The sequence below is a fragment of the Macaca nemestrina genome, chromosome 12 (genome assembly GCF_043159975.1).
Source record: "Macaca nemestrina isolate mMacNem1 chromosome 12, mMacNem.hap1, whole genome shotgun sequence".
Lineage (NCBI taxonomy): Eukaryota > Metazoa > Chordata > Mammalia > Primates > Cercopithecidae > Macaca > Macaca nemestrina.
In genome coordinates, this window is record NC_092136.1 from 124,302,487 (window position 1) to 124,326,897 (window position 24,411).

At 54.3% G+C, this 24,411-nt stretch overlaps 3 protein-coding genes across 4 annotated transcripts; 1 reads left to right on the plus strand and 2 right to left on the minus strand.

The window, feature by feature from the left end:
* Positions 1-1,637: 1,637 nt before the first annotated feature.
* On the plus strand, positions 1,638-8,925 carry LOC105476283 (neurogranin). 2 transcript variants are annotated; one of them, XM_024791128.2, is made up of 4 exons: positions 1,638-1,805; positions 7,210-7,436; positions 7,676-7,696; positions 8,108-8,925. In XM_024791128.2, exons 1-2 carry the CDS (start codon positions 1,791-1,793, stop codon positions 7,429-7,431), a joined length of 237 nt encoding a protein of 78 aa, XP_024646896.1. In that variant the 5' UTR covers positions 1,638-1,790; the 3' UTR covers positions 7,432-7,436; positions 7,676-7,696; positions 8,108-8,925. The 2 variants fall into 2 exon arrangements, with proteins under 2 accessions (XP_024646896.1, XP_024646897.1); XM_024791129.2 differs by having other exon boundaries at positions 7,679-7,696.
* Positions 8,926-9,060: 135 nt separating this feature from the next.
* LOC105476284 (V-set and immunoglobulin domain containing 2) lies at positions 9,061-14,671 on the minus strand. Its single transcript, XM_011732066.3, has 7 exons — positions 13,697-14,671; positions 13,041-13,198; positions 12,306-12,513; positions 11,318-11,476; positions 10,326-10,445; positions 10,076-10,220; positions 9,061-9,373 (listed from the first exon to the last, which is right to left on the minus strand). Exons 1-7 carry the CDS (start codon positions 13,767-13,769, stop codon positions 9,241-9,243), a joined length of 996 nt encoding a protein of 331 aa, XP_011730368.1. The 5' UTR covers positions 13,770-14,671; the 3' UTR covers positions 9,061-9,240.
* Positions 14,672-14,775: 104 nt separating this feature from the next.
* LOC105476282 (endothelial cell adhesion molecule) lies at positions 14,776-23,751 on the minus strand. The gene is made up of 7 exons (XM_011732063.3): positions 23,545-23,751; positions 19,804-19,982; positions 18,004-18,205; positions 17,668-17,823; positions 16,275-16,397; positions 15,849-15,975; positions 14,776-15,596 (listed from the first exon to the last, which is right to left on the minus strand). The coding sequence occupies exons 1-7, from the start codon at positions 23,612-23,614 to the stop codon at positions 15,281-15,283; spliced, it is 1,173 nt and encodes a 390-aa protein (XP_011730365.2). The 5' UTR covers positions 23,615-23,751; the 3' UTR covers positions 14,776-15,280.
* Between the last annotated feature and the right edge of the window lie 660 nt (positions 23,752-24,411).

Here is a 24,411-nt window from a genome sequence, read left to right on the forward strand (position 1 = left end):
CAGATGTGCCCATCATTTAGGAAAGGGCCTGAGTTCCCAGGACATCTGGCCATTTGGTGGAGGTGGGGAGATGGAGGATGTGCCAGAGACAGATTGGGGAACAGATTTTTCATTACAAAAGTAGGTGGGTCCCAAACATGCTGGGGGAGACACCCCTACACCCCAAGCCCTGGAATCCCGGCCAGCATCCAGCTCAGCCTGGGCCCGCAAGCTGGCTAAACTTATCCCCACCCTGAATGGACACAGGCATTTCCCTCCCACTCATTTTTCCCTTGGCAAGCAGAGCCTCGGGCCCAAACATCTAGGTGGGAAGGAAGCATGTCACTGCCATGTGGTTCCTGGTCATGGCCAGGGGCTGGGGATGTACAGTAGACCTGTCTCAGGATCTGCTGTCCCACCCGAAGCCACAGGGCATTTCCCACCTTTGCTCCCAGCAGCAGCCATCCTTTCCTCCTTCCCTTCTCTGGGACCTTAGCTGAGAAAGACTTTCTAGTTTTCTCAGAGAAGGCCTACCCTACCCACATAACAAGCCACACTGCCAGCTCTTCTACCCTGCCGAGTTGGGGGAGGCTGACGACCACAACAGTGGCAGGCTGTCCCTCCCAGATGCTCTTTCCATAGCTCCCCTTCCCAGCCTCTCACGAAGCCCACATCCTGCCTCATCTTGGACCCAAGAGCCAATTACTTCGAATTCTCTATACTTGGGTTTAGGGTATTTTTCTTCTTCCCAGGAGCAAGGGCGAGTGTGGCCAGCTTTTGTCTTATTCTGAGGCAGTAGCTTAAAAGGTTAGGCCGAGTCTGGTATGAAAGGGAGGAGGATACTTCTTCCAAGTCAGTGCCCATATATAAATACATCAAAAATAGATGTTGTGCATATATGATTTTGTTTGTTTGCTGCAGCTCATATAGACAGATCAATAATAGATATGTCGTGCTGACAGCTTGAGTTGGGTGACCGTGTGCGTGCGTGAGCGCGCGGGCGCCCACAACAGGGTGTTCACATTTACCTGAAACTGAAGGGCTGCGTAGTTATTTTTGCAGGTTGTGTCTGCAGTGTCTGTATGTTGGAAGGCGGCCTGGGAAAATCATATGTGGACATGTGGGGCTTGTGAGCTTTTGCGTGGACGCATGCCCATGGCCAGGTTGTACCAACAGGTTTCTCCGTCTGTAGCAGGAGTGATGATGAGACCTTTTTACCGCACGTCTTAGGGAGCCTTTCTTTGCGGACTGAGGGGGAGTGAAGTTAGAGGGAGCCATATTTGGGACTCCTGCTAGGTTGTGGAAGTGTGGAGGGGTGGGTGAGGGGTGCGTGGTTTTCTATAAGCGGGAGGGGGTGCTGTGCCCAGATGTGGGTGTTTGTGCTAGGGGTGTCGGGGTCCTCCTTCTGCCTACTCCGGCGTACATCTGCCTGGCAGTCTGCCGCCTAGCAAGCCAGGGGATTGCGCCCGGGAGGATGGAGTGTGTAGGAGGCTTGGATACAAGCGTGTAGGCGGAGGGGCTGGGGCAGGAGCGGGAGCGCGGCGGAGACAGCCGCGAGAGGGCGTGGTCCTCCCTCCACTTCTCCCCGCCCACCCTGCCAGAGGCTGCTCCTGATTGGCTTCCCGGCCGCGGGGCTCAGGTTACATTCGCGAGCGGAGCCGAGCGCGGGAGACCGGACCCGAGAGCTGAGCTGCAGGTTCGGCGCGGGTCGGCTGGCTGCCGACTGCCCCAGAGCCCCCACCCGGCACCACACAGACCCCACCCCCGCCCTGAGCCAGCCTTGGTCCCCGCCGAGGACCCCCGACACCAGCATGGACTGCTGCACCGTAAGTTAGAGGGCCCGGGGGAGGGGCACTTGGCGGGGTCTGCTGCGAGAGACGCCTGAGAAAGCCCTGAAGGGCGAGTGAGGAATGGAAGTGGATGCAGAAGACCTAGGAGCAAAAAGAAAAGGGGTCCTTGCCGAGACGTGGGTGGTGGATGGTGGAAGGCGCCCGCCCGACTTGGAAGCCGTAGGAAAAATGCTCCTCAACTCGCGGGGGCGTCTGAGCGCCCATCCGCCAGGCAGCCTGGGCTGGACTGGGAGCTCGGCAGGGCTCTGCAACAGGGGAACTGCAGGTTAGGTGACAGGAGGAACTTCCTCCCCAGTGGGACGCTGGAAACCATCGCCTGGAGACACTGCGGCGACTCCTTTCTCCTGTCATTTGGCCCCCAATCCGTTCCCCATCCTCTGCCGCCGCCGTCGGCGGGCGGACAGGCTGATTCTCACGACCCTCCAACGATCGCCTAAGCTCCCTGTGCAGCGCGGGCTGGTCCATATTGGTTAGCTCGGTAGTGATGCTGGCTGCAAAGAGCCTAGTCAGGGTGGTTCTAGGGAGGGGTTGTCCCGGCCCCCAAGGCCTTCTCGCTCGGAAGGGGCTGGGTGAAGTGACCGCGAGAGAGCCCTGCTGGCGAGGGAAGGAAGTGTCTGCAATTTGTCAGCGCCCACGCGGAAACCGGGGTACTGCGAGTGCCCAGCGCCCGAGAGGGTTGCTGTTAAGGTGACTAGGTATGAAAGCGCCTGGCACAGGCCCTGGCTCCTGCCTCACTGGAAGAGTACAGTGGTCATACGTATATGAAATGTATTTGTTTGCGTATTTGTTTTTTGCCTCTGCACTCGGAGAAAGACTATTCCAAAGTCCTTGTATTTTCAGTCATTCAGTCAACCAGCTAATGATACACCTGACTTTGCCACCTTATGGCACAGTAAAGGAAAAAAAGTGAGCTTTGGAAGGAAAGGATAGCCCAGTACTATAATAGGTGAGACTTTCCCATGTCTGGGTACAAAGAGGCAGAGAAAACTTAGGGGCAAGTGGTGGTTGCTGCGATTTTAACTCCTATTAGTTTCAATAATAGTCGCCAGTTTGTGAATGCCTGCCCTGTAGTCAGCACTTTATATTTAATCATCGCAACAACCCTGTGAGGTAGGTATTATTTCACAGACATGCCGACTGAGGTTTAGAAAGTTAGATTTTTCCAAGGAAGCATGACTCCTAAGCGTGGAGGCAGGATTCAAACGTAGCCCTGTGTTCTTCGAAGAGCTGTGCTTTAACCTCGCCTCTAAATATTTACTGAGTATAAAAGTAATCTGCTCATAATAGAAAATGTAAAAACTAGAGAAAAGTATGAAAAAGAAACATGTCAGTCACTTACAGTCCCACCCCCTGAAGAACACCCCGATAACATATCTCCTTCCAGCCTTTTCCCTCTGCTTGTTATTCTACAGGAAGCAATTTTTTGGTTGTGAAGGGAGAAAGGGGCTCCTCATGGAGGTTCCTGGGCTCCACTGAGGAAGAGCCCCTCCTCCCAGCAGTGTTGTCTAAAGTAGAGAAGATAAATGGATGGTGGGTTCTGGGAAATGAGCTGGGGGGAGGGGAGAGGTGAGGATGAGAGGGGAGTGTTGCTGGGAAAGGGGAAGTGGGAGACATGGTCATTGGAAAGAGGTGAGTAAACAAAGAATCCAGGAGGCCAGGGAAGGAATGGAATTGGTCTCCTCTGTGTCTGCAGTAGTAATTAGAGTAGGATGTGGGGGTCCCTTCCTGGAACTATTGCTCTTGAGTGCCCAGGGAACCATACTGAAGGATTAGTAGACATGCTTCGAGTCAGTGTCCCTTAAACAAGGAAAGGCTACCCACCCAAAAGGTAAAGAAGAAGCAGATACACAATTATCTCCATGGCCGAGGGCCTGGGGCACCTCCTCCAGTGCACCCTGTGCAAAGGAGCCTTCCCAAGTCATGCCCTGTCCTAGAGATCTGCAGGGCTTAGGGCTGAGCAAGAGAGAGCTCCAATATCAGACTGTGCAGGAGGACAGGAAGAAGAAAGGGTGATGGATGGAGGGTTGGGGAAGGGCAGGGCTGGGGGGGGCATTTTCTTCCCCTTTCTGTGGAGGGCGGGACTCAGTGCTGGGAGGGAGCTGCGATGTGTAGGAAGAACAGCATACCTCTTGGGGGCTAGAGGCAGGTCCCTCTTCCTCTTGGATTCTGGAGCTCTCTTCACTGACTGCATCACCTGGTGTTTGGGAAGAATCTAGTCCTGTCTTATTCTCATTTCTCCTTGGTACAGAGGCTCAAATAGAAATGAGGAAGAAGAAAACAGATCTGCCTATTTTTTTTTAAGAGACAGAGGAATGGTTTTTTATTCCTGTTGATTCAACTATTGCAGTTGCTGATTTACATAGCCATATATATATGACTTTCCCTGCATTCACTGCGCATGAAAAAGCACATGAAAGAAACATTTTTTTTTTTTTGATCCTACTCATTTCTTTTGCTTAGTCTAGTTGGCTTGGCCCTGCTGAATTCATAGAAATAATTACCTGCCCTGAGGCAATGGCTAACAGCAGAGGCTACTGAATCCATCCCTTCACTATTTGTCAACTGAGTGACCTTAGGTAAGTTACAAAACGTCTCAGAGGCTGTTTCCTGACTTCTCAAAATGGGGATTAAATGAGGTAATATGTGCAAAGCACTTAGTACAGGGCCTGACATATAACAAGCAGCAAGCAGGGGAAATCCTTAAAGCTATTTGGATTTGGGAGCTGGAGACTTTATTCATTAGTTGTGGCTGAAGAAAATGAGACTCTCAGAAATGAAGCGATGTGCCCAGTTGGGACTAGAAGCCTTGGCTCCTGCTTTGGTAACCAGGGCCCCTTCCACCTCCTCCTCCCTCCCAGAAGTCCCTAGTTTCTATGGAACTCTCAGGCACACACCAACAACCGTAGCTTCGGAAGGCACAGCCAGACACCATGACCAGTGAACCTCTTCCCAGGTCCTCTTAATCCCCTTCCACTTCCACCTGTGGACTGGCAACCTGGCAGCTGTGTCCTGACAATTCAGCTGAAGGAGAGGGAGCTGGTTCTGGGGAGGAACATGGCGTGTCGGGGGTGGCTTTGCCTGCTATTCCAGGTTTCCATTCTGGATCCAGCTGGGGCGGGTGGTGACAGCAGGTCGGGTCTAGCGTGGTTGGAGGCAGATATCCCTTCTTCCACTCAACCTTCCCACTCCTCCACAGCTGCGAGGCCAAGGAGGAGAGGTAGGTCAGGAATTCTTTTTTATGGTTGTCACCCTCTTTTGAGAAGAAGCCTTACTGTTCCCTGAGGATATCCCAAGAAAGACTTGAGCTCTAAGAATAAAACATTCCAAAGGAGTCTTTTCTGAGCACTCTAGACCTGTGTTGGGCCCCTCCACAACCATACCTGCCTTTTTGTAACTTTTGTTTTCTTTGGCTCTTCTACCAAAATGTAACTCCTTTTACCTGTGTTTAAATCGACTGTGGGCATCTTGAGCACAAATGGAAGAATGTGAAGCCGAGGAAATGAGGCTAACCTTGGGAAACATGGTGAGGGGAGCCATTTTTAAGCCGGGGCTTGGGCATTTGGAGTTTAAGGCTTGTGCCCCTGGGGCAGAATCTGGCTAGGACAGTGATCACTGAAGCCTTGCTCATATCCTGTCCACTTCTATGAACTGGATGGATGATGGCAGGGAGAGCGAATGTGCAGAACTGAATTACCATTATTATGTGAAACCTTGGTCATCTCATGTCCTAGAAGAAAAAGATAGTCAAAGCAGTGGAAGACTTCATGAAAAAAAAAAAAAAAAAGAAAAAAAGAAGGAGGCAAATTCCTAGAAGCCAGAGAGCCAGATCAAAGGAGAAATGTCCTTCTAACTTCATAGTAACCATCCCCATCCTGACCCACGCTAATACTGCAAGTAATGTTAAGCAACAAAGGGGCTCAGAGGCTGAATTCCTCTCCATTCCATAGCCTTTTTTTCTGCAATCTATACCATCAATCCCCCATCCCCTTCTACTTTCAACCAGGGCAGGCTATCAGAGAAACAGAAACCTAGTTTGAAGCATAGAGGTGGGCCTAATTATTAGTAGGTTGAACCATATGAAATTGTTATTATATGACCACTTTTGGCCTGCAAAAACAACTATTTCACATTAACTTAATGTTATTTTTAAGACAATCATAAGAGCTACCATTTATTGAGCAGCTAGGTTGTGCAAGAGACTTTATGCATATCATGCTGTTTATTCTTCCCCACAACCCATAGAGGTAGATAATATTATCCTGATATTTTAGAGGAAGGTGCTGAGATAGGAAAAGATGAGATAACTTGCCGAAGGCCACACACCTATAGCAAATGGTAGACCTTGGTTGGTTGACTGGGCTGCATTTGCTTGTCCTAAAAAGTAGGGGTAAAAATATATTCTGGACTCTGAAATACAAAGGTTTGAATCTTGGGTCCACTGGTAACTGTCTTTATGACCCAGGTAGGTTTTTAAACAGTCTAATCATTAGTTTTATTAGGGGTAATCATAAAAGGGTACGTAATAGCTTTATTTTGAGGGACTAAATAAAATAATGCCTGTAAAACACTGTTATTGCACCTGGAACAAGATAAGTGCTTAAGTGGTAGTTATCACCATAATTCCTTTCTTCGTCATAAGCACACCCTGGGGAGGGCTTCTTGCTCCTGCTGGTCTTTTCCTTTCCTTTCCTTTCCTTTTCTTTTTTTTTTTTCCTTGGAGTGAAGACTTTTCTCTATCACTTCATCCAAATCATCGCCTATCTCCTGTGTCTGAGTTCATCCTTGGGCAGTGGAAAATGAAGAGTCAATGGGAAAACAATCTCTGGGCCTCTAGTCTTAGGTCGGGGGAGGCTGACTCACTGACTAGTATCCCCAACTTCTCCCCAATTCCAGCTGTGAGATTCCTGCATTTCTACTGGGGAGAGGGCTGGCGGACTGAGGCTTCTCCACCCTCTCCATGGAAAACCCTGGACTCAGACTGGGTCCTTCTGAGCTGGAGTTACCCTCTGAGAGCAGGGGGACAGGCGGCCACTCCAGGAGTGCCTGCCGCTGTTTTCCTTGCTGCTCCAAACCAGCCTCCAATCAGCTCTGCAGACCCCTAACTCGGTGCTGGTGATGGGCCTGGCTCTTCCACACCCAGTCCTGCCTGCACTTCTCTTTCCTGAATTGAGACATGACTGTCCACCTGGCCCTGAACCTTCTTCGCCTGTCGCTGCCCATGCCCCAGTGCGTGTCCCTGCCATGGCCCTGCTCCAGGCTCGACACCCCGCACCTCCCACCCCCGTATCGCTATAGTCCCAGTCCCTCAGGGCTCTTCCTACCCCACTCCCGCGGATCAAGACACAGTGACCCCACAAGAACCCTCCTGCTCCGCCCCCAGGAGAACGCCTGCTCCAAGCCGGACGACGACATTCTAGACATCCCGCTGGACGACCCCGGCGCCAACGCGGCCGCCGCCAAAATCCAGGCGAGTTTTCGGGGCCACATGGCTCGGAAGAAGATAAAGAGCGGAGAGCGCGGCCGGAAGGGCCCGGGCCCTGGGGGGCCTGGCGGAGCTGGGGTGGCCCGGGGAGGCGCGGGCGGCGGCCCCAGCGGAGACTAGGCCAGGTGAGGCGGGCGGCGCGCCGGCAGGCTGACAGCTGCCCTTCCCAGCCCTCCCCAGAAGGAGCAGGGGGAGAATAAGGGCGGGCTGGGGGTGCAGGGGGCGTGGTGGGAGCCAAGGGTTGGGGGATAGAAATCCGAGATGGGAGGTGGGTGGGTGGTTAGAGGCTGAGGGTTGGGCGGATTCCAGGAGCTCACCTGTTTCTCCCTCTGTATCCTCCTTTCTGCCCCGCCCTGGACCGAAGAAGAACTGAGCATTTTCAAAGGTAATGAACACGGCCCCTAGGCGGCGGGGTGGGACGCCTGAGTAGGAGAAAAGGATGGAATCCCTAGCCCTTTCCTCTGCCCGTCCTCACCCCTCCCAGCCGGGGAAAATGCACCCTGCCCCTGCAGGTTTTCTGATACATCCAGACCCCCGAGGCTGCGACGGGGACATACATATGCAAAGCCACCCCATTTGGCTGCACAAGCCCGGCCGAGGGGCAGAAATACATCGCGGCTCGCACACGTACCTGCTGCGGGGCGCATTTCAGCGCTTTGACTCGGGGTGGGGGGTTCTGGGTGACTGAGGCCCCCTGGCACTCCCCGCCCAAAGAATCCTGGTACTGAAAGGGGGAAAGGAGGGGGAAGAGGAAGTGGCGGGAGAGGGCAGGTTCTCAGACCTTTTCTGTCCTCAGTTCCCGAGGAGAGATGGATGCCGCGTTCCCTTCGCAGCGACGAGACTTCCCTGCCGTGTTTGTGACCCCCTCCTGCCCAGCAACCTGCCAGCTACGGGAGCCCCCTGCGTCCCAGAGACTCCCTCACCCAGGCAGGCTCCGTCGCGGAGTCGCTGAGTCCGTGCCCTTTTAGTTAGTTCTGCAGTCTAGTATGGTCCCCATTTGCCCTTCCACTCCACCCCACCCTAAACCATGCGTTCCCAAATCTTCCTTCTTTTGCTTCTCGCCCACCTCTCCCCGCACCCAGCATGCAGCTCTGCCTCCGCAGCCTCAGTGCGCTTTCCTGCGCGCACTGCGGAGGGCGCCCTAAGCGTCACCCAAGTACACTCACTTAAAGAAAAAACAAGTTCTTTCGTTCTGTGCGCAGCTAAAAGGGGCGCCCTACATCTCCGTGCCACTCCCGCCCCAGCCTAGCCTCAGGACTTTGGATCTGGGGTGAGATGAAGGGAAAGTGTTTTTATGGTTTCGGACGCCCCTTGCTCTGACCGGAAGAGAAGTCCCTATCCCACACCTGCCTGTCACGTTCCCTCCCCTTTCCCCAGCGCACTGTTGAGGGCAGCCTCTCCAGCTCTCTTGTTTATGCAAACGCCGAGCGCCTGGGAGGCTCGGTAGGAGGAGTCTTCCACGGCCCCGCCCCGCCCCCGTCGGCCCCGCCCTTTCCCCCCCCTCCCCCCCGCCGGGCTCCTGGGGCTGTGGCCGAAAGGTTTTTAATCTCCGTGTGTGCATGTGACTGTGCTGGGTTGGAATGTGAACAATAAAGAGGAATGTCCAAGTGTTCAGAGGGTGCCGGGGGAGGGAGTTTGGGTGCACAAGGCCTCCGCTTGGAACTTGAACAAGTCTCCTTGGGCCAAACCAAAAATCGGGAGCTGGTGGGTTGAAGTGGAGAGGCACCTAGGTTGAAACCTACCCCTTTGACCCAACCAAACTTCCTGCCTACCTTTTCTCGGACTTCAAGCCCATTCCTTCTCTTACTGTTAATACTCTTGCCGCCTGGAGGAATTCGCCATACCAGCAGAAAGAAGGAGACAGTATGGTACCCATAGACTTTAATTATTGATATTCCCCCTCACCGCCCTCCCAGGGATTGGGAGAAGTCACACAGTCATAGGGAGCTTGGACTTGGTGGTTGTCACGGTGCTGGCAGACGAGGGTCTTTCCAGGAACCCCTTGCTAGAATCAGCCCTCATAGAAGTGTGCTCAGAGATCCCAGGAGCCATGGCATCCTCCCTGATGGGTATAGGCAAGTTCTTAGTGAACAGTAGAAGCCTCCTGCAGAGGACGGCCATCCGCTAACCTGGGGACTTTTAAATTTCACTGTGCTTGAGAATAATCTGCGGAACTTTGGTCAAAATGAAGTTTCTGGGCCTCATCACTCCCTAACACACAACTCTAGGAAGGCTAGGAGTGGCCTGAATCTGAATGTATAACTAGTTTCCGGTGATTTCTGTCCGGGTAATCTGAGGACTCCACCTGGAGAAATATTGCTCTGATCTCTATCCTAGACCCTGACTGGCAACTAAAGTGGATGACAGAGGCAGCTTCTCCTCCCCTTTCCTGATTTCCTCCACAGAAGAACTGAACTCAGCTGACTGCTCAGGACAAATCCAGCCCCCGGCATCTACAAGCCACTAATACTCCCAGGTGGTTCAGACCAGAAAAGTAAACTTTGTTAAATATGAGGAGGGGCAGGGCAGTCCTGCAAACTGAGCTTCCCTGCCACAGCTTTTACCAGCCACTCCACCCTGTACTGCTTGCCTGCACCCTCAAATACACAGGTTATACTGCTGCCACCAGCAAATCCCAGGGCTGAACAATACCTCCTACCCCTAAACACACTGAATGATGTTGGAGTTTGAGGACTGCAGGCACCTGCTTTTAACCTAAGCCCCTTCCTCCCTCCTTGCACCATCCCCCAGCCCTCCTGCTCACCGAAGGTCACTACCCCCATATGTCTCCTTGGGCTTCTTCCCCCTCTCTTTGTGGAACCTGATCAGACAGAACGCAGCAACTGACAGCAACAGCACGACCAGGAGCACCCCAATCAGAGCTCCGGCCACTCGGCCTTCGGAGGGTTCTAAGGAGATACAGGACCTTCAGAGTTGCAGGCTTTCCTCGGCCCACCAGCCGACAGCTTCCCCAACACAAGGCTGCTGGCCTGGCCTCCACCCAGCATCCCTACCGGTCACAGAGAGGGTCAGCTCGCAGGATGCACTGCCCATCTGGTTGGTGGCCACACAGCGGTAGGTGCCCGAGGAGGTCAGGGAGAGGTTGGTGAGAATGAGCTGGCCAGACACCTCATCTAGAGGATGAAGAGGAAGTGTTCTGCGGCCCATTCAACTCAGTGAGCACCTCTATGAGGACAGCACATTTCATGTCATCCTTACAACAACCCTGTCAGGGAGGAACTAATTTTTTTTTTATTGGTGGGGAAACCAGTTCAGAAAAAGGAAGTAGTGTATCTGAGGAGACCCAGAGAGGAATTCCAAAGCTGCTACAACTTACCTGTTCTTTCCACCCTACATAGCTGCCTTTTTGGGAGGAGGAGGACTGTACACTCATGAAGGATTCAGAAACTGGCCATGGAGTCAGGGTGGGGTGCTTACTAGCTGATGTCAGGTTCCTGGTTTGGGGTAAAAGGCTTGATTGCTAGAAACTGCATCCTGTAGGGTGGCTCTAAGTGGACACAAATGCTTTTTTAAACTGTTTACCTTTGCCTGAGAAGGCAAAGCACATACCAGGAGGTGATCTGGGGGTGGCTCATTCATTTCTGGATTGATAAAGGAGTTTGCTGGGGCTGGAGAGAACAACTGAATCCAGGAAGAGGAAGCTAAGAAACTAAGGCTCCTCCAAAGATACTGGTTAAAAGATTCAAGACAGTCTGTGCTACTCTGCCTCAGTTTCCTCTCTAGGAAGTTTGGAAGTGATCCATGACCCTTAGGAAACCTAAAAGAAATCTCCCCAAGGCAGATGGGTGGGCATCAAGAGAATGCTCCCTGCCCTCTACTTTCTTCCAGGATATCAGTAACATATTCAGCTTGAGAAATACTCCCAGGATCACCCAGCCACACACTGTGCAGGAAGACAGGCAGGAGGGAATAATACAGGAAGCCAAGGAAGAGGCAGATTTGCCCAGGTCTCCAGTCCCCTCTTCCTGATGCCCTGGGCCCTTACCTTGAACCATGCTGCCAGGAGAAGGTGTAGGAAAAGATCCAAGACGCACCCAGTTGTACACTGGCTTAGGGGCCCCCTCGGAAGAGCTGCATCTCAGTGCAGTAGAGCCTCCCACAGAGGTTTGTCCACTCTGACTGCATAAGGGATTACTGGGGGGAACTGCAAAAACCAGAAAGTTCCTCAGCAATCTTCCAACCCCACTCCCAACTTCATTAGGTGCTACATTCTCTACTTCAATACCCCTATCAAACAGTGGTCCTCTTGTGTCCACACACCACTGCATCCCCAGGAACTGAGAGATTTCCACTATTGGAAATTCTGATTGTTAGAGAAAACTCTTCCTCATGTTGAGCCAAAATGTGTGTTAACATAATATCCACCCATTGGTTTCAGTTCCTGCCCTTTGGGCCCACAAAGAGAAATTAAAATCTCTCCTCCACATGACAGCCCTTCAGATAGTTGAATCCAGCAGTCATACACCCATCCTAGGCCTTCTCTTTTCCATCTAAACACTGCCAGCCTCTTTGATAGTTTTTGTGGTTGCTCATCTCTGAACAGGCTCTAGTTTGGGTTGAGACAGAAGCTCTGAGCACAAAGTTGCTGCTCAGTAATATCAGCCCTTGTTCCTTTGATGGCCACTCCCCTTCTCTACCACTGACCTTGGGAGGGACAGAATCCAACTCCCAATGAGAGGCTCCCCCATGATGGAGCTTCTGGGAGCAGACTCAGATCCCCACATATGGGAAGGGCTTTCTCTCCCACCCTCTGTTATTAGGCTCTGATGGAGGAGATGCTCTCAGTGGAGGGTGGAGTTGGAGTATGACCATCTGGATTAGAAGACTTGAAGAGAGAGTATTTTCGCTTGGGGCCCCCAGTGCAGTTGTGTGCTGGGGTCAAAAGTCAGAAACTGGAGATTTAGCAGGACCAGTGCAAACCCCCCCAAGTATGTGAAAGAGTATGTGGCTCGTGGATCCCCAGCCTGCCTTACCCAGCACAGTAAGGTTGATTAGCCCCAACCCATTGGTGTAGAAATCTGGTGGGTTGTTGACTTGGCAGAGGTAGGTTCCTGTATCTGATGGGTGGACGTCAGTCAGTTTCAGTGTGGCCACCCCCACTGTGGGGGGGTTCTGAAGCAGGCTGACCCGCTTTGACTTAGAACCAGTTGGATATAGTTGGCCATTGGTGAAGTACAGGATCTGGGGAGAGGCAGAAGACACACATATGTGCCTTTTTCTGCCAAGCATCAACTCTACAGTCCTTCCTCATCAAAGTGGGTATAAGAGGCCCCGGACTTACATCAGCCAGGGAGCTGACACCCTGTAGCTGGAACCTCAAAGGTCTCTCTGTTCCCAAACACCACCCCCTTTTAGGTGCTAAATGAACCTGATCCATTGGTCTCTCTCTTTCTCTCTCTATCTCTCTCTCCCCCACCCATCTCTCTAAGAGAGAGACAGAAGAGGCAGCATATTATCTTGGTATCAGTCACAACACCTTAGTGTCAATGGATACACTAAGGCAGGGGAGTTGGAAAAAGGATCTATGGGAGAGGAAAGGAAGATATAGGGTCAGGCAGACTGCAGCTCTGAAAAGATCTTGGGAGAGCCCACTTACCTTTTCATCGAAGCATACTGATCCCCAAACGCCCCCTCCCTACCCCATGCCCTCTTCCTGGGCTCCTGTCCCTCCAGGCCAACCCAGCTTCATGCAGTTGCTCATAGCTCACTGGATGGGACTCAGAGATGGGCTTCCCAGGCTGCACAAAGCTCCACTCCAGGGCGAAGCTGTCTCCCACCGACGTGCTGTAGGTGCAGGTCAGCTCGGCTGTCTTCCCCAGGGGCGTGCTCAGCGGCTCCGTTGGTACCTTCACCTCCACGGCCAGCCCTGGGGCCGGGGACCAGAGGGAGGTAGGAACCCAAATTCCAGTGATCTGGAGGGTCGGGCCCACCCCCGGGCATCTACATTGGAAGCTGGGGGCTCCCTCCGCAGAGCACAACGCTCTCCCCTCAATCCAACCCCTCCCTTCCCAAAACCTGAGGTTTCCGGGAGGGGCCAGGTCTTTGTGGGTAAAGGAGCCGGAACCGGGCCAGGTAAGACGGTGTGTGTGTTTAGCAGAGAAAGGAAAACACTAACCCTGCGGTGGGGTGGTTCAGGCCTGTGCGGGCGGAGAGGCCGAACTCGCCCGCCGGCCTGGGGGCCTCTCTCCTCCCCACTCCGGGCCTTCGACACCCCCTCCCCGGCCTCACCCCAGGCGCCTTAGGGCCCCTGAGGCCCACGGCAGCCTCGTCTGGCCTGGCGGGGACAGAGTGGGTCCCAAGGAGCCCGGGAAGCCAGGCCTATGCCCCCCAGTTCTCGCCGTGGTCCCGCCTGGCGCCTCCTCACCACTCAGGCACAGCAAGCCTAGCAGGGCCCCGCAGAGAAAGGGCCCCGGGAGCTCGGCCATGGCCGCGTCCATCTGTCCTGTCCTGCTCCTGCCAGGTGGGCGATCAAGGTCGGTCTGGGTGTCGGGGAGGGAAGGGAGCACCCAAGGGTAGCCGCCCGGGCTGGGCAGGAGCGAGACTGGTATCTCAGAGCAAACAGGGGAGAGGCCGGCACCGCAGGTTAAAAAAAAAAAAAAAAAAAAAAAAAAGTGGGCCTCCCTCCTCTCCTCCAGCCCCAATTCTGCAGTCTCTCTATCCCTGCTCCCTCCTTCCTTCCTCTTCTCCCCAAAGTCTGAAGCTGTCAGGCCTTGGGAAAAGGGCTGGGCCTTCTGCAGAGAGGGGCTCAGCACTGGAGCTCCGGGAGGAAAGCTGACTTTGGAAGGTGTCCTGCTACCCCAAAGCTGGCAAGTGGGGTCCCCACCTCCGAGCCTCACTATCAGTGTGAGCCCCAGGCCGCAGACCCTTTCTGTCCACACCGCTTTTCATTTCACCACTTACTGAGGTAGGAGTCTGGGTGGAAATGAGCACCTCTCCATTTCCACAGCCACTCCATTTTAGGGGCAGAGAAACTGAGACCTAAAAGAGACCCTACCCTTGGTAGGAAAAAACATGGCAGAATTTGGACACAGACCTGCACCCCATACTATGCCCAGCGCTCCCTCAGTAACAACAGAGATCTCTTCCAGATGGACAAGAAGTGTTTTTGTTAAGAATTCCGTGGTGTGGGAGAGGAGCCCTCCTGAGCTTCCTCTCCCCTGTCCCTGAAGAGGATGCAGATGAGGTACACGCACCCCGTAGCCGGGAGCACTCAAGCTCCAGCAGAAAGCTACCAGCTCCATCCCTCTGCTGTTCAGAGTAGCTCAGAGTCTCCTCTTCTCCACGTGACAAACAAGGACCCTTCTAAACACTAGAAGAGCTGCTCTGAGCCTGTGGGGAGAAGCCCTCCTGGGTACACAGCTTGGGAAGGGGTCCACTTTGCGTGCTCCTGAAGCTTAATTTCTAGAATTCTTAGTTTGAAAAGGCAACTTGTTTCTTATCCCATACATACATTATGTGTCTTTATTGAAATTTGCAAATGAAAACAACACATATTTCATGTTAGTTTAAAAAATACATTCCCTATCCTCTGCCCCAGTAAAACCTAACCAAGCCAGCCTGACAGGTTATATCAATACAGGGAGCTGGAGTGGGAGCAAAGGGTGGTGTTAGATAGGGGTGGGGTACAGATCAACGGGGCCTGGGAGACTCAGTAACTGGAAGTCTCTGCCACTCACTCTTGGTGAGGAGTTAATTTCAGCAGCTGGCTTCACAGGGAGGAGTCGGGGTGGGTGGAGGCTCCTCCCAATTCCAGATCCACTTCCTCTTCTTCTATCTCCTGGACACTTACGTGTTACTGAGACAGTTTTCCCACAGTAAAGAGAGGTGGGGGCAGAGTACTAAGGGTCTGGAGTGTGATTACTCTCCCATGACTCAGGCCTCTGTGCTAGAGGTGACCCCTATAGGAAAGAGAGACCCCAAATCCTTTAGCCAATGAGTGGCGGGGTCATCACACCAGAGAGCCAGCTTGACTCTGGGCGGGCACCATCACAGGCACAGCACCCATGCGGCTCAAGCCAGAGGAAGAAACTCCACCAGGGATGAGAGATATTGGTTGAGGGTTGGCCCCGTCTGTTGTGGGCAGTCTTGGTGAGGGCAGGGCCTGGCTGGAGAGACTGGGCGTGGGGGTCAATGCACCAGGCCTGGGAGGGCCGTGGGGTGGCCGGAGGGCTCGTGCGGAGGTGACAGAGGAAAGGGTCCCATTCTTGGAGATTGTGTCTGAGCTCTTGGGCCAGGGCAGGGTCCGGGGAGCAATGGCATCCTCCCTAGTCATCAAAGAAATAACAAGAGGTCAGAAGTGGGAGGGGGAAGGAGGAGAGCGTTTCTACATGCTTGGTCTTATATGCCACCTCTCCCTGTACACTTCAATACTCCTTTCCCTCTCCCTTAAAATCTGCCCATAGGAATGATGTTTCAGCCACTGACCCCATTCCAATAGATGAGAGGGGCCTGAATTCCCAGACTCTGTGAGGAGAGCAGGGAGAGCCCCCACTGCAGCAGAGACCAGGGACACTTACTTGATATCATTGGCTGGCTCCTCCAGGGCCTTGCCCCGGCGGTGGTACAAAAGGACCAGCCCAGCCAGCAACCCCAGTCCAACCAGGGTACCCACAACAGCTCCAGCAACCACCGCAGCTCCAGGCCCTGGAAAAGGCATCGTGTTAGAGGGGGACACCCAGCTGAGGGGTTCCCACCCCCTCCAATCCCACTGCCCCTACCCCTTCTGCCACCATACACATTCCCTCTTTTTCCCTGTCAAGGAGAGTGGTGGCTGTTGAGCAGGAAATGACTGGTCACTGACCAACCATTTGTACAAACATTTGATCAGGGCAAGCTCCATGCCCTGTTACAACGAGAGGCCTCAGGAGACAGGCCTCCTCCCCACTTGCAACCCCTCCCCCACCATTGACCACTCTTCTTAACCACACTTACCCCTCACTGACCTGTGCTCACTTCCAGGGTCACATTACACTGGGCAGTGCCCACCTCATTGTGGGCCTTGCAGACATAGACTCCAGCCATGGAAGAGGAAAGGTTCGTGAGACTTAAAGACCCACGGATGACATCTGTGGACACAATTTAGCCATCAGTCCAGAGACCCTCTTTCCCATAAAAAAATATATATATATATATATTTTTTTCCCTCCTCTGGAATGTCCCCTTTGACCCTCTGGGAGTCATGGCTTGTCTATTCCCTGACTGGGGGAGAGGTGTGACAGCTGGGCTCGGCTCCTAGCTGCAGACTGGCTAGCGCAATAACCTCCATTCCCACTCCTCAGTCAGAGCCCCCAGTGGATATCCGACAGGAGGCCGCAGAGAAAGTGATGCAAAGAGCAACCAAAACACCATTTTACTTTTATTTCGGCAAGACAGCGTGATGAGAGAGAGAGAACACTGGGGTAGGAACTGGTAAACATGGGTTCCAGAACAGGCCGTGTGACTGACTTTAAGCAAGGTAGTTGATATCTGAGGGTCTCCATCTCTTCATCTGTAAAATGGGGACAATATGACCTACCTAATGGTGTTGAAAGGACAATATGAACTAATCATTATAACAGTGAATGTTTATTGGCTGCTTACCCAGTGCCAAAGACTACTCTAGATTCTTTATGTGTATGCACTTACCACAATTTCCCAACAAACTTGTGAGGTAATAAAGATTATTTTTAAAAAAGAAAAAGCTACTGTTATAAAAATGGTCATGTGAAAAGTAGAAACAGAGGCAAAATGAAAATCCATATTTCCACAACCTAGATCCAACAGTTGCTAACTTTTTGCCATATTTATTTGATTTCTTTCTTTTACTTAGACACTTTAAAGTAAACACTTCAGCATAAATCTCCAAAAAAAAAGTACGCTGTCCCATATAACCACAATAGCATTGCCATGCCTAGGAAATTAATAAAATAACTATCTAAAATCATCGAATACTTCATATTAAAAATCTTTCAGTTATCCCTAAAATACTTTTTTATAACTGGTGTGTTCAAGTCACAATAATGAGTTCAAGCTGATGCGTGTAAAATCCGCATTTTACAAATTTGGGAATGAAGGCACTGAGTCACACTGCTAGTCACTAGAAGAGCTGGAATTTGAACACAGAGACTCCAGCTATAGAGCCCCTTTCTTGACAGTATACACAGTGAACGCACCTAACACAATACCTGCCCTGGCAGGGCATTTTTCTCTGCCCCCATCCTCCCCACACCCTCCTCCTCCTCCCCCGTGCTTGTCAGCATTGGCTCCCCTTTTCACCCCAGTCCCTGTGGTACCTCCCATCTTTTCCCTTCCCCAGCCACAGTCTCCAGAAGCCACTGTTTCCAGAAGTGTCCTCACCTAACACTGGTGCAAAGAAAGTCTGGAAGGATGGAAGCTGCCGATCCCACTGGTATTGGACAGCGGGCTTACTCCTTGGAGACTGGCAACTCAGGGTCACGTTGGCCCCCACACGGGGCACACCCTGGAGACGGCAGGATGGAGGAGCTGGAGGGACTGCGCAGGGGGAGACAGATTAAAACCACAACCAGGAGACCCACAGATCCTCTCCCTCTGCCCTGCACCCTTCTGTCACTTCATTTGTCCCTCCTCCAACTCTCACCCTTTAGGAGAGAGACTCACCAGACCTCCCAGTGTGGGTGGGGAGGGGTCCGGAAGTCTGTGCTTCTCACTCACCCAGCACATTGAGTTCTAAGGTTTTGATGCTATGGCCGCTAGCTTGGCCGTTTTTGTCTTGCACATTCACGGAACAGCTGTAGGGGCCAGAGTTTTTCTCCTGGAGACCCTCCAGTCGCAGGGACAGGTTCCGGGAGGGCATGGAGTAGACCAAGGATACTCCAGGTTTGCTTGTTGTGACCCCATTGATGTAGGACAACACCTGGTGTGGGGCATAATACATCCCTACCATTACTACATGTGTATACTGTGCCTACAGGCTCAGCCAATCTCCCTCCCCCAACTGGCATTCTCCACATGCCCCTCACATGCACCCATTCTTCTAACCTGAACCAGCTCCCCATTCACCTTTTGTCCCTAGCCCCTCTCACTGCCCCGCGTCCTCTTCACCAGAACAGTTCTTGGTTCCCGTACATTGTCTCATCTCCCAATTGCGGTGTTTAGAAAGGTGACATAATAGTGGGAGGAGGGACAATGTAAATAGGAGGTATGTATGCATGCAACTCAGACTGCTGGGGTGGATCCAGGTTTGTAAGACCTGAAACTTACACAATGGGGGGAGACATCTTCGAGAAAAAAAATATGAAAAATATATTTTAAAAGTATCAAATGAGGCTGGGCACATTGGCTCATGCCTGTGAGCACTTTGGGAGGCCGAGGCAGGTGGATTGCTTGAGTCCAAGAGTTCAAGACCAACCTGGGCAATATGGTGAAACAGTCTCTATAAAAAATAAAAAAATTAGCCTAGCATGGTGACGTGTGCTTGTAGTCCCAGTCCCTCAGGGGGCTGAGGTGGAAGGATTATTTGAGCAGGAGCGGTAGAGGCTATAGTGAGCCAAGACTGCACCATTGCACTCCAACCTGGGCAACAGAATGAGACCCCTGTCTCAAAAAAATCCAAATGACTTCCTTGAACACAGTTTTCAGGGGTTCTGAACATTGTTTCGTTCTCTTCTGGGTAAACCTTTATTTGGATGTAAACCTGGTGTCAAGACAGATGGGCGGGAGACTGTGAGAGGAGATGGTCTCTTGGTTCTTGAGGTGGTATAAAGGGGGGCAAGGTGACAGATGAGAATCATTTGGAAAGAGAAGTGGCCTGTGACTCGACAGTATTCAAAGCAGAGAATGTGAAAGCAGAAATATGCTCTTTTTTTTTTTTCAGACAGAATCTCACTCTGTCGCCCAGGCTGAAGTGCAGTGGCTGGATTTTGGTTCACTGCACCCTCTGCCTGTGGATTCAAGTGATTCTCCTGCCTCAGCCTCCCAAGTAGCTGGGATTACAGGCAGGTGCCACCATGTCCGAAAAATTTTTGTATTTTTAGCAGAGACGGGGGTTTCACCATGTTGGCCAGGCTGCTCTGGAACTCTTGGCCTCAAGTGATGTGCTCACCTCGGCCTCCCAAAGTGCTGGGATTACAGGTGTGAGCCACCGCGCCAGGCCAGAAATATGCTTTTACAAGTCGTGTGTGTTACCTCCCCTAAGCGTTTCCCAGTCCTCCACTTCCATTTTTTCCCTCCTCCTCTCCACCCCCATAACCAAGTAAAATGCCTCTCCACTTTTACAGTATTTTGTGTGCTGGATTTTTAGGGAAAGTCGGCAAAAGATAATTGCTTGGGAAGTCTCCCATATCAGAACAAAAACTGAACCGGTGAAGACTTCTGCTCTTCCCTGAAACTCCTTCCCCGGCCCCCATTCCCCGGCCCCCATTCCCTCTCTACCCCTCCCACCCCTACCAGCTCTTTGCTTACAACCCCCGCTGGGCGCAACTTGCCGCTGGCTGAGAGGCGTTCCTCCCTCACCTGATCCTCCTTTTCTTTATCTTTGAAGAACCACATCACAAAGGGCACCTCCCCTGGCTGGGCTGAAGACACCTCCGCGTGCAAGGTGTACCACGCTGGAAGCACCACTTCCCCTCCCTCCACCGCCTGCAACTGGTTGGCGGGCAAGTGCAGCTGCAGCTCGGCCCGCGAGGGGGGCGCTGGAGACAAGAGCGAGGCGTGAGTGCCCAGGACCCGCTCCCAGCTCCGCACGCGCACCCTGCCCGACGCGGCTCCACGAGAGAGTGAGGAAAGTCGCTCTAACAGGAAAGAGGAACCTTGTGGGGTCCGGCCCCTGGAGGCCTCAAGGGGTGCCCAGGGACCACTGGTTCAGTGTCCTGCTTCCCATTTCATCACGACTTCACCGCCAGCCTCTGCGGTTGTAGCGGGGATGGGGACACATTTCTATGCATTTATTCGTATCCAGAGGCGTAGATTTCTGAGCATCAAAGAAAGGGGGCAGATTTCCAGCGAGGAGGGGCAGATATCAGGAGAAAGGGCAGATCGACTGTTTCTGTTGTACCTTCCACGTAGCCCACTTGCTTCCCTAGTTTTCCTGAGCGGGAGCCAAGGGAGAGTAGCGATGCTGCTCAGGGCCGCCAGGGTCCCTCACTCCTGAGTTCCCGACGGGCGGAGGGGTTTGGGAGGCCGCCTGGTTACCTGTTAACCCTGCGGCTCCTTCTGAACTTGCCAGGAGCTGGAGAGAGCAGAACGGCCCAGCGCCCAAGCCTGACCCGGTGAATGCGATGCTCCTCGCCCTCCCGCGCAATCCCAGAGGCGGGCTTCCCTTGGAAAACGGAGAGCTGAAACCCGGAAATCTCCTCGGAGCCCTTCTGGGGTCGGGCGATCTGGGCAGAGAACTCTCGGGTGGCAAGGAATTAAGGGCAGCGCGAACGACGGTCTCCGGACAAGTATAAAGCCTCCCCTGAGTGTGTCCGGCACTCGGGGTGGACCGGGGTGTTGGTCTCGAGGAGGGGGCTATTGTTTGCACCATGGCGTCCTGAAATACTCATCCTTTGCCCTTTGGGGAGGCAACAGAGCAGTCAACTGGTAAGCCCTTTGGGGAATAACCCTGGGCTTGCACACGGCCAGGCCTGAGGATGCTGGCTGCTCTAGTCCCGGGCCCTACTCCCTCCAGGCCTCGGCCCTCTGCCTCGGAGCAGAAGACGCCACCTCTGCGTGGCGAGCAGGCGGCCAAGGCCGCGGGAAGAGGCCGCAGCCAGGCCCCGCTCTCCACCCTCACCCTCGGAGAGCCAGGCTGAAGGCCTCTAAGGCCTGGGAGCCGATCCGGCCAGGATGCAAGCCACCCCCACCGCTTCCCGGCTGCGCCGTACAGAACCCCCACCTCTGTTACTTGGCCTTCGCAGCATCCCCCTTCTCATTTCCTGGAGGATCTCTGTGGTCTGGGCAGGAAATTTGTACCCAGTGATAAGGCAGAAGACAATGAAGGGGGGGCCACTAGACCGGAGGCTCTACGGGAGGAAACAGTCCCCGCCTCAAGGAGCTGGACGCCCCCTGGGGACCCAGCCCGCTGCCATTCCGCCGAGGCCGGGCACGCCTGGAGCCTGCAGGTGCCGCCGGCTCTTCCCCAGCCTTCCTACAACGCGCACCGAGCGGCCGGAAGCGGTTTCCGCCAGGAAACTGCCTGAGGCCCAAAAGGGGCGCGCGCTTCCTTCACCTTGTGGACCACCAGCGACCTCCCCAGGTCCCACATTTATAATTCCACTTGCCAGAAGGTAGAGGAGAGTGAAGAGAGATAGTAAACGGACACACTGGGGTCTGGGCACGTGCTTCTTGCCCTGCGCCCTGTCAGAAACTAGGAACAGAAGAGGGCCTGAGGCTTTTCTGCTCTCTGTCCTGGGTGTCTGCTGGCTCGGAAGTCACCCAACTGGTCCCTTTTCTTCGGTCCCAGGGTCCACGGAGCCACTGGGAGAGAAAAGGAGGCTGGTTGGGTCTGAGAGGACACTGGGACAGCCCAAGAAGGGGACCCTTTCGGCCCACAGCCCTCTCCGAGGCCAGCGTGAGGGAGCCGGCAGGGGCCTAAGGAGAGCGAAATGGGCCCGCTCCCCAGGGCAACTATTTTTAGTCTCCGTCTTTCTCTGAGAAACTCCCCCCGCGGGCTTCTCACGCCCCAGGGGCAGCGGCGCTGAGCCGCGGAGGAGCGTGCTGAGGCGGAGAGCCTCCTCGGGAGCCCAGAGGAGCGGAGCCGGGCGCCTGCCCGTTGCCCCGCGGTCACCAGTGCCATTTAACCCTCGAGTGGCTGGCGGGAACTGGGCAACCCCCAGGGGAGCCGATAGGAACTTTTGAGTCCAGGTCTTCAGTATGACGAACGGAGGCCCAAAGCTGGGGTAGGACAGAGGGTTGCAGATGAGCAGCAGGTGAAGCCTGGGACACTCAGGCAGCCAACTTGAACTGTCCTCCCTCGCTTCAGAGATTCCTCCAGCCCCCACCCCCCGCAAGGAAGGGGGATAGAGTTGGGGTGGAATGCAGAAGGAACAGAGCTGAAGTTGAAGTTGGGAAGGCCGGGATGAGATGTTTGAGGGATCCTGGAGCAGGCCCACCAAGCCCGGAGGGACAGAAGACTACTGCGGGCTTTGGTGTGGCCTGGGGGGCTGTACTTGAGACCCACTTTATCCAAGGACTGTAATATTGCATGCCCCAACAACTGTGGAGCACAGAACAGGCTAAAGGGGACACTGGTGATCCTCATCTCAGTCCTCATCATTGTGGCTGAATTTCACTCTACAGCTTTCCAGGCCTTACTTGTCCTGACATCCTGCAACCTGAGAAATGAGTTAAAGTCAATATAGCTGAACCCACCCTTCACTCCCATTCGAGATCCTTGAAGGGGGATGGCAAGAAAGCTGAGGGATAGCAAGTGAAACAGCTTCAAAGGGCCTAGTCCCGCCGGGTCCTTCTCTCCCAGGTGGAGTTCTGAGCCACCCCAGCTTCAGCTGAAGCCAGCGCCCCTGGAGGCCTCCAACGCTTCCCAAACCCTTGCTCCAAGGAGGTTCCCTTCCTGACCTTTGGCCACCCTCCTCTCAATTTCCCCTCATCCCTTTGGCTCTGGGAACCAATAGGGGTGGTGGGCCTGGAGGAGGGGGGGGGGTCACAATTCTGTTTCTCTGTGCGTTTGAACCCCTCCCCCATTTCCTGTGTCCCAAATGACCTCACGGTCGTCCTTTTGGGGCACCTCCCTTGATTCCCAGGGCAGGAAGCAGGAGTGAGCAAGAGAGAGGATCTGCGCTGGGGAATTGACACAAAGTGCGTGTGTCAAGCCTGGGGACCAGAGGTATTTCCCCGGGGGATCTTCCTCATCAGCTTGTATGTGGGGTCGGGGATGAGAGGGGGCTAGAGTTAAGTCCTTAAGCTCTTTAGCCAGTGTCTCATCTAGCGGCTCAGCTCATCCGGCTCTGCTGGGTGGGGGGTGGGGAGTGGACAGGGTGAGCAACGGTTCCGATAATTCACCCCAGAGGTATCCAGGTCTTTCGAGAGATGCCGTTACCTCCCCCAGCCATCCGCCCCCACACCCAAACTGGGAGCTGTACCCGCCAAAGTGAGAAGTCAGCGCCAGCCAGCGATGCCCTGGAGTGGGATTAGGAGGTCAGGGGAGGAGGGCGAGTCGTGGGACCCAGTTCCGCAGCAGTGGCCAAAGTTCTCCCTCAGGGTCGAACTCACCCCATCCCGCATCCCAAGTCCCCTCCAGGTCCGTGTTTCACTCACCGAGGGCACTCAGCCCCAGGAACAGAAACCGCAGCAAGTTGGTCACCAGGGGCCCCGGGAGGGAAATCATGGTCCTCCCTGGCCCGGACCGAGTCAGAGGCGCCAGCTGCGGGACGCACGGACCCGCAGGTGCCGAGGCTGCGCAGCGGCCGGAGCGTGCGCGGGAGCCGGGTCGCCGACACCCAGGGCGGCTCCAGCCCAAGTCTGCGCGCCTGTGTGCTGGTGGCGGGGTGGGGACCGACGGCGACAGCGGGGCGGGGCATTCGAGGGGGCGGAGAGGTCGCTGTCCTCCCGGGCGGGGCGCGCGGGGTCCGCCGCCCGGGGGCGCCCCCAGCGCGCGGACGGCGGGATCCTGCAGCCTCTTCCAGGTCTGAACGCAGGGAGGGGTGAGGTAAGCTGTGATGCCCCACGAGCCAGCCAGGGAGTGGAGGGGGAAGAGGAGGCTCCAGAACTATCCTGAGCCATAACCTCCCCTTCCGCCGGGGTGGGATAGGAAGGGTGACCAGGAAGGGTGGGAAATTTGGGGACTATCCGAAGTCGGAACCACCCGTAACCCCTGACATGTAAACGCTCCTGGGCTCTGGCTCCAACAACCCGCTCCAAGCTTGGGGGTGCCGCATCCCCGGCCCAATCAGGGCGGCCTTCCTGAAGGAGGAAGAGGGGAGCAGCATTTTCCAGTTGCAGGCAGAGGCCGGAGCGCCAGCCGCGCGGACTCCTTTGTACCGCGGGAATCTGTGGCTTTCCTGGAGGCGGGGGCTGAGCGGCCACCGGAGCGCTGCAGCGAGGGCGACGGCGGAGGCCGCGCGGGAGCCCAGGGCGCGCGGGGAATCTTCACCTGCGGGCAGGAAAAAGCGCTCCGCGAGTTCC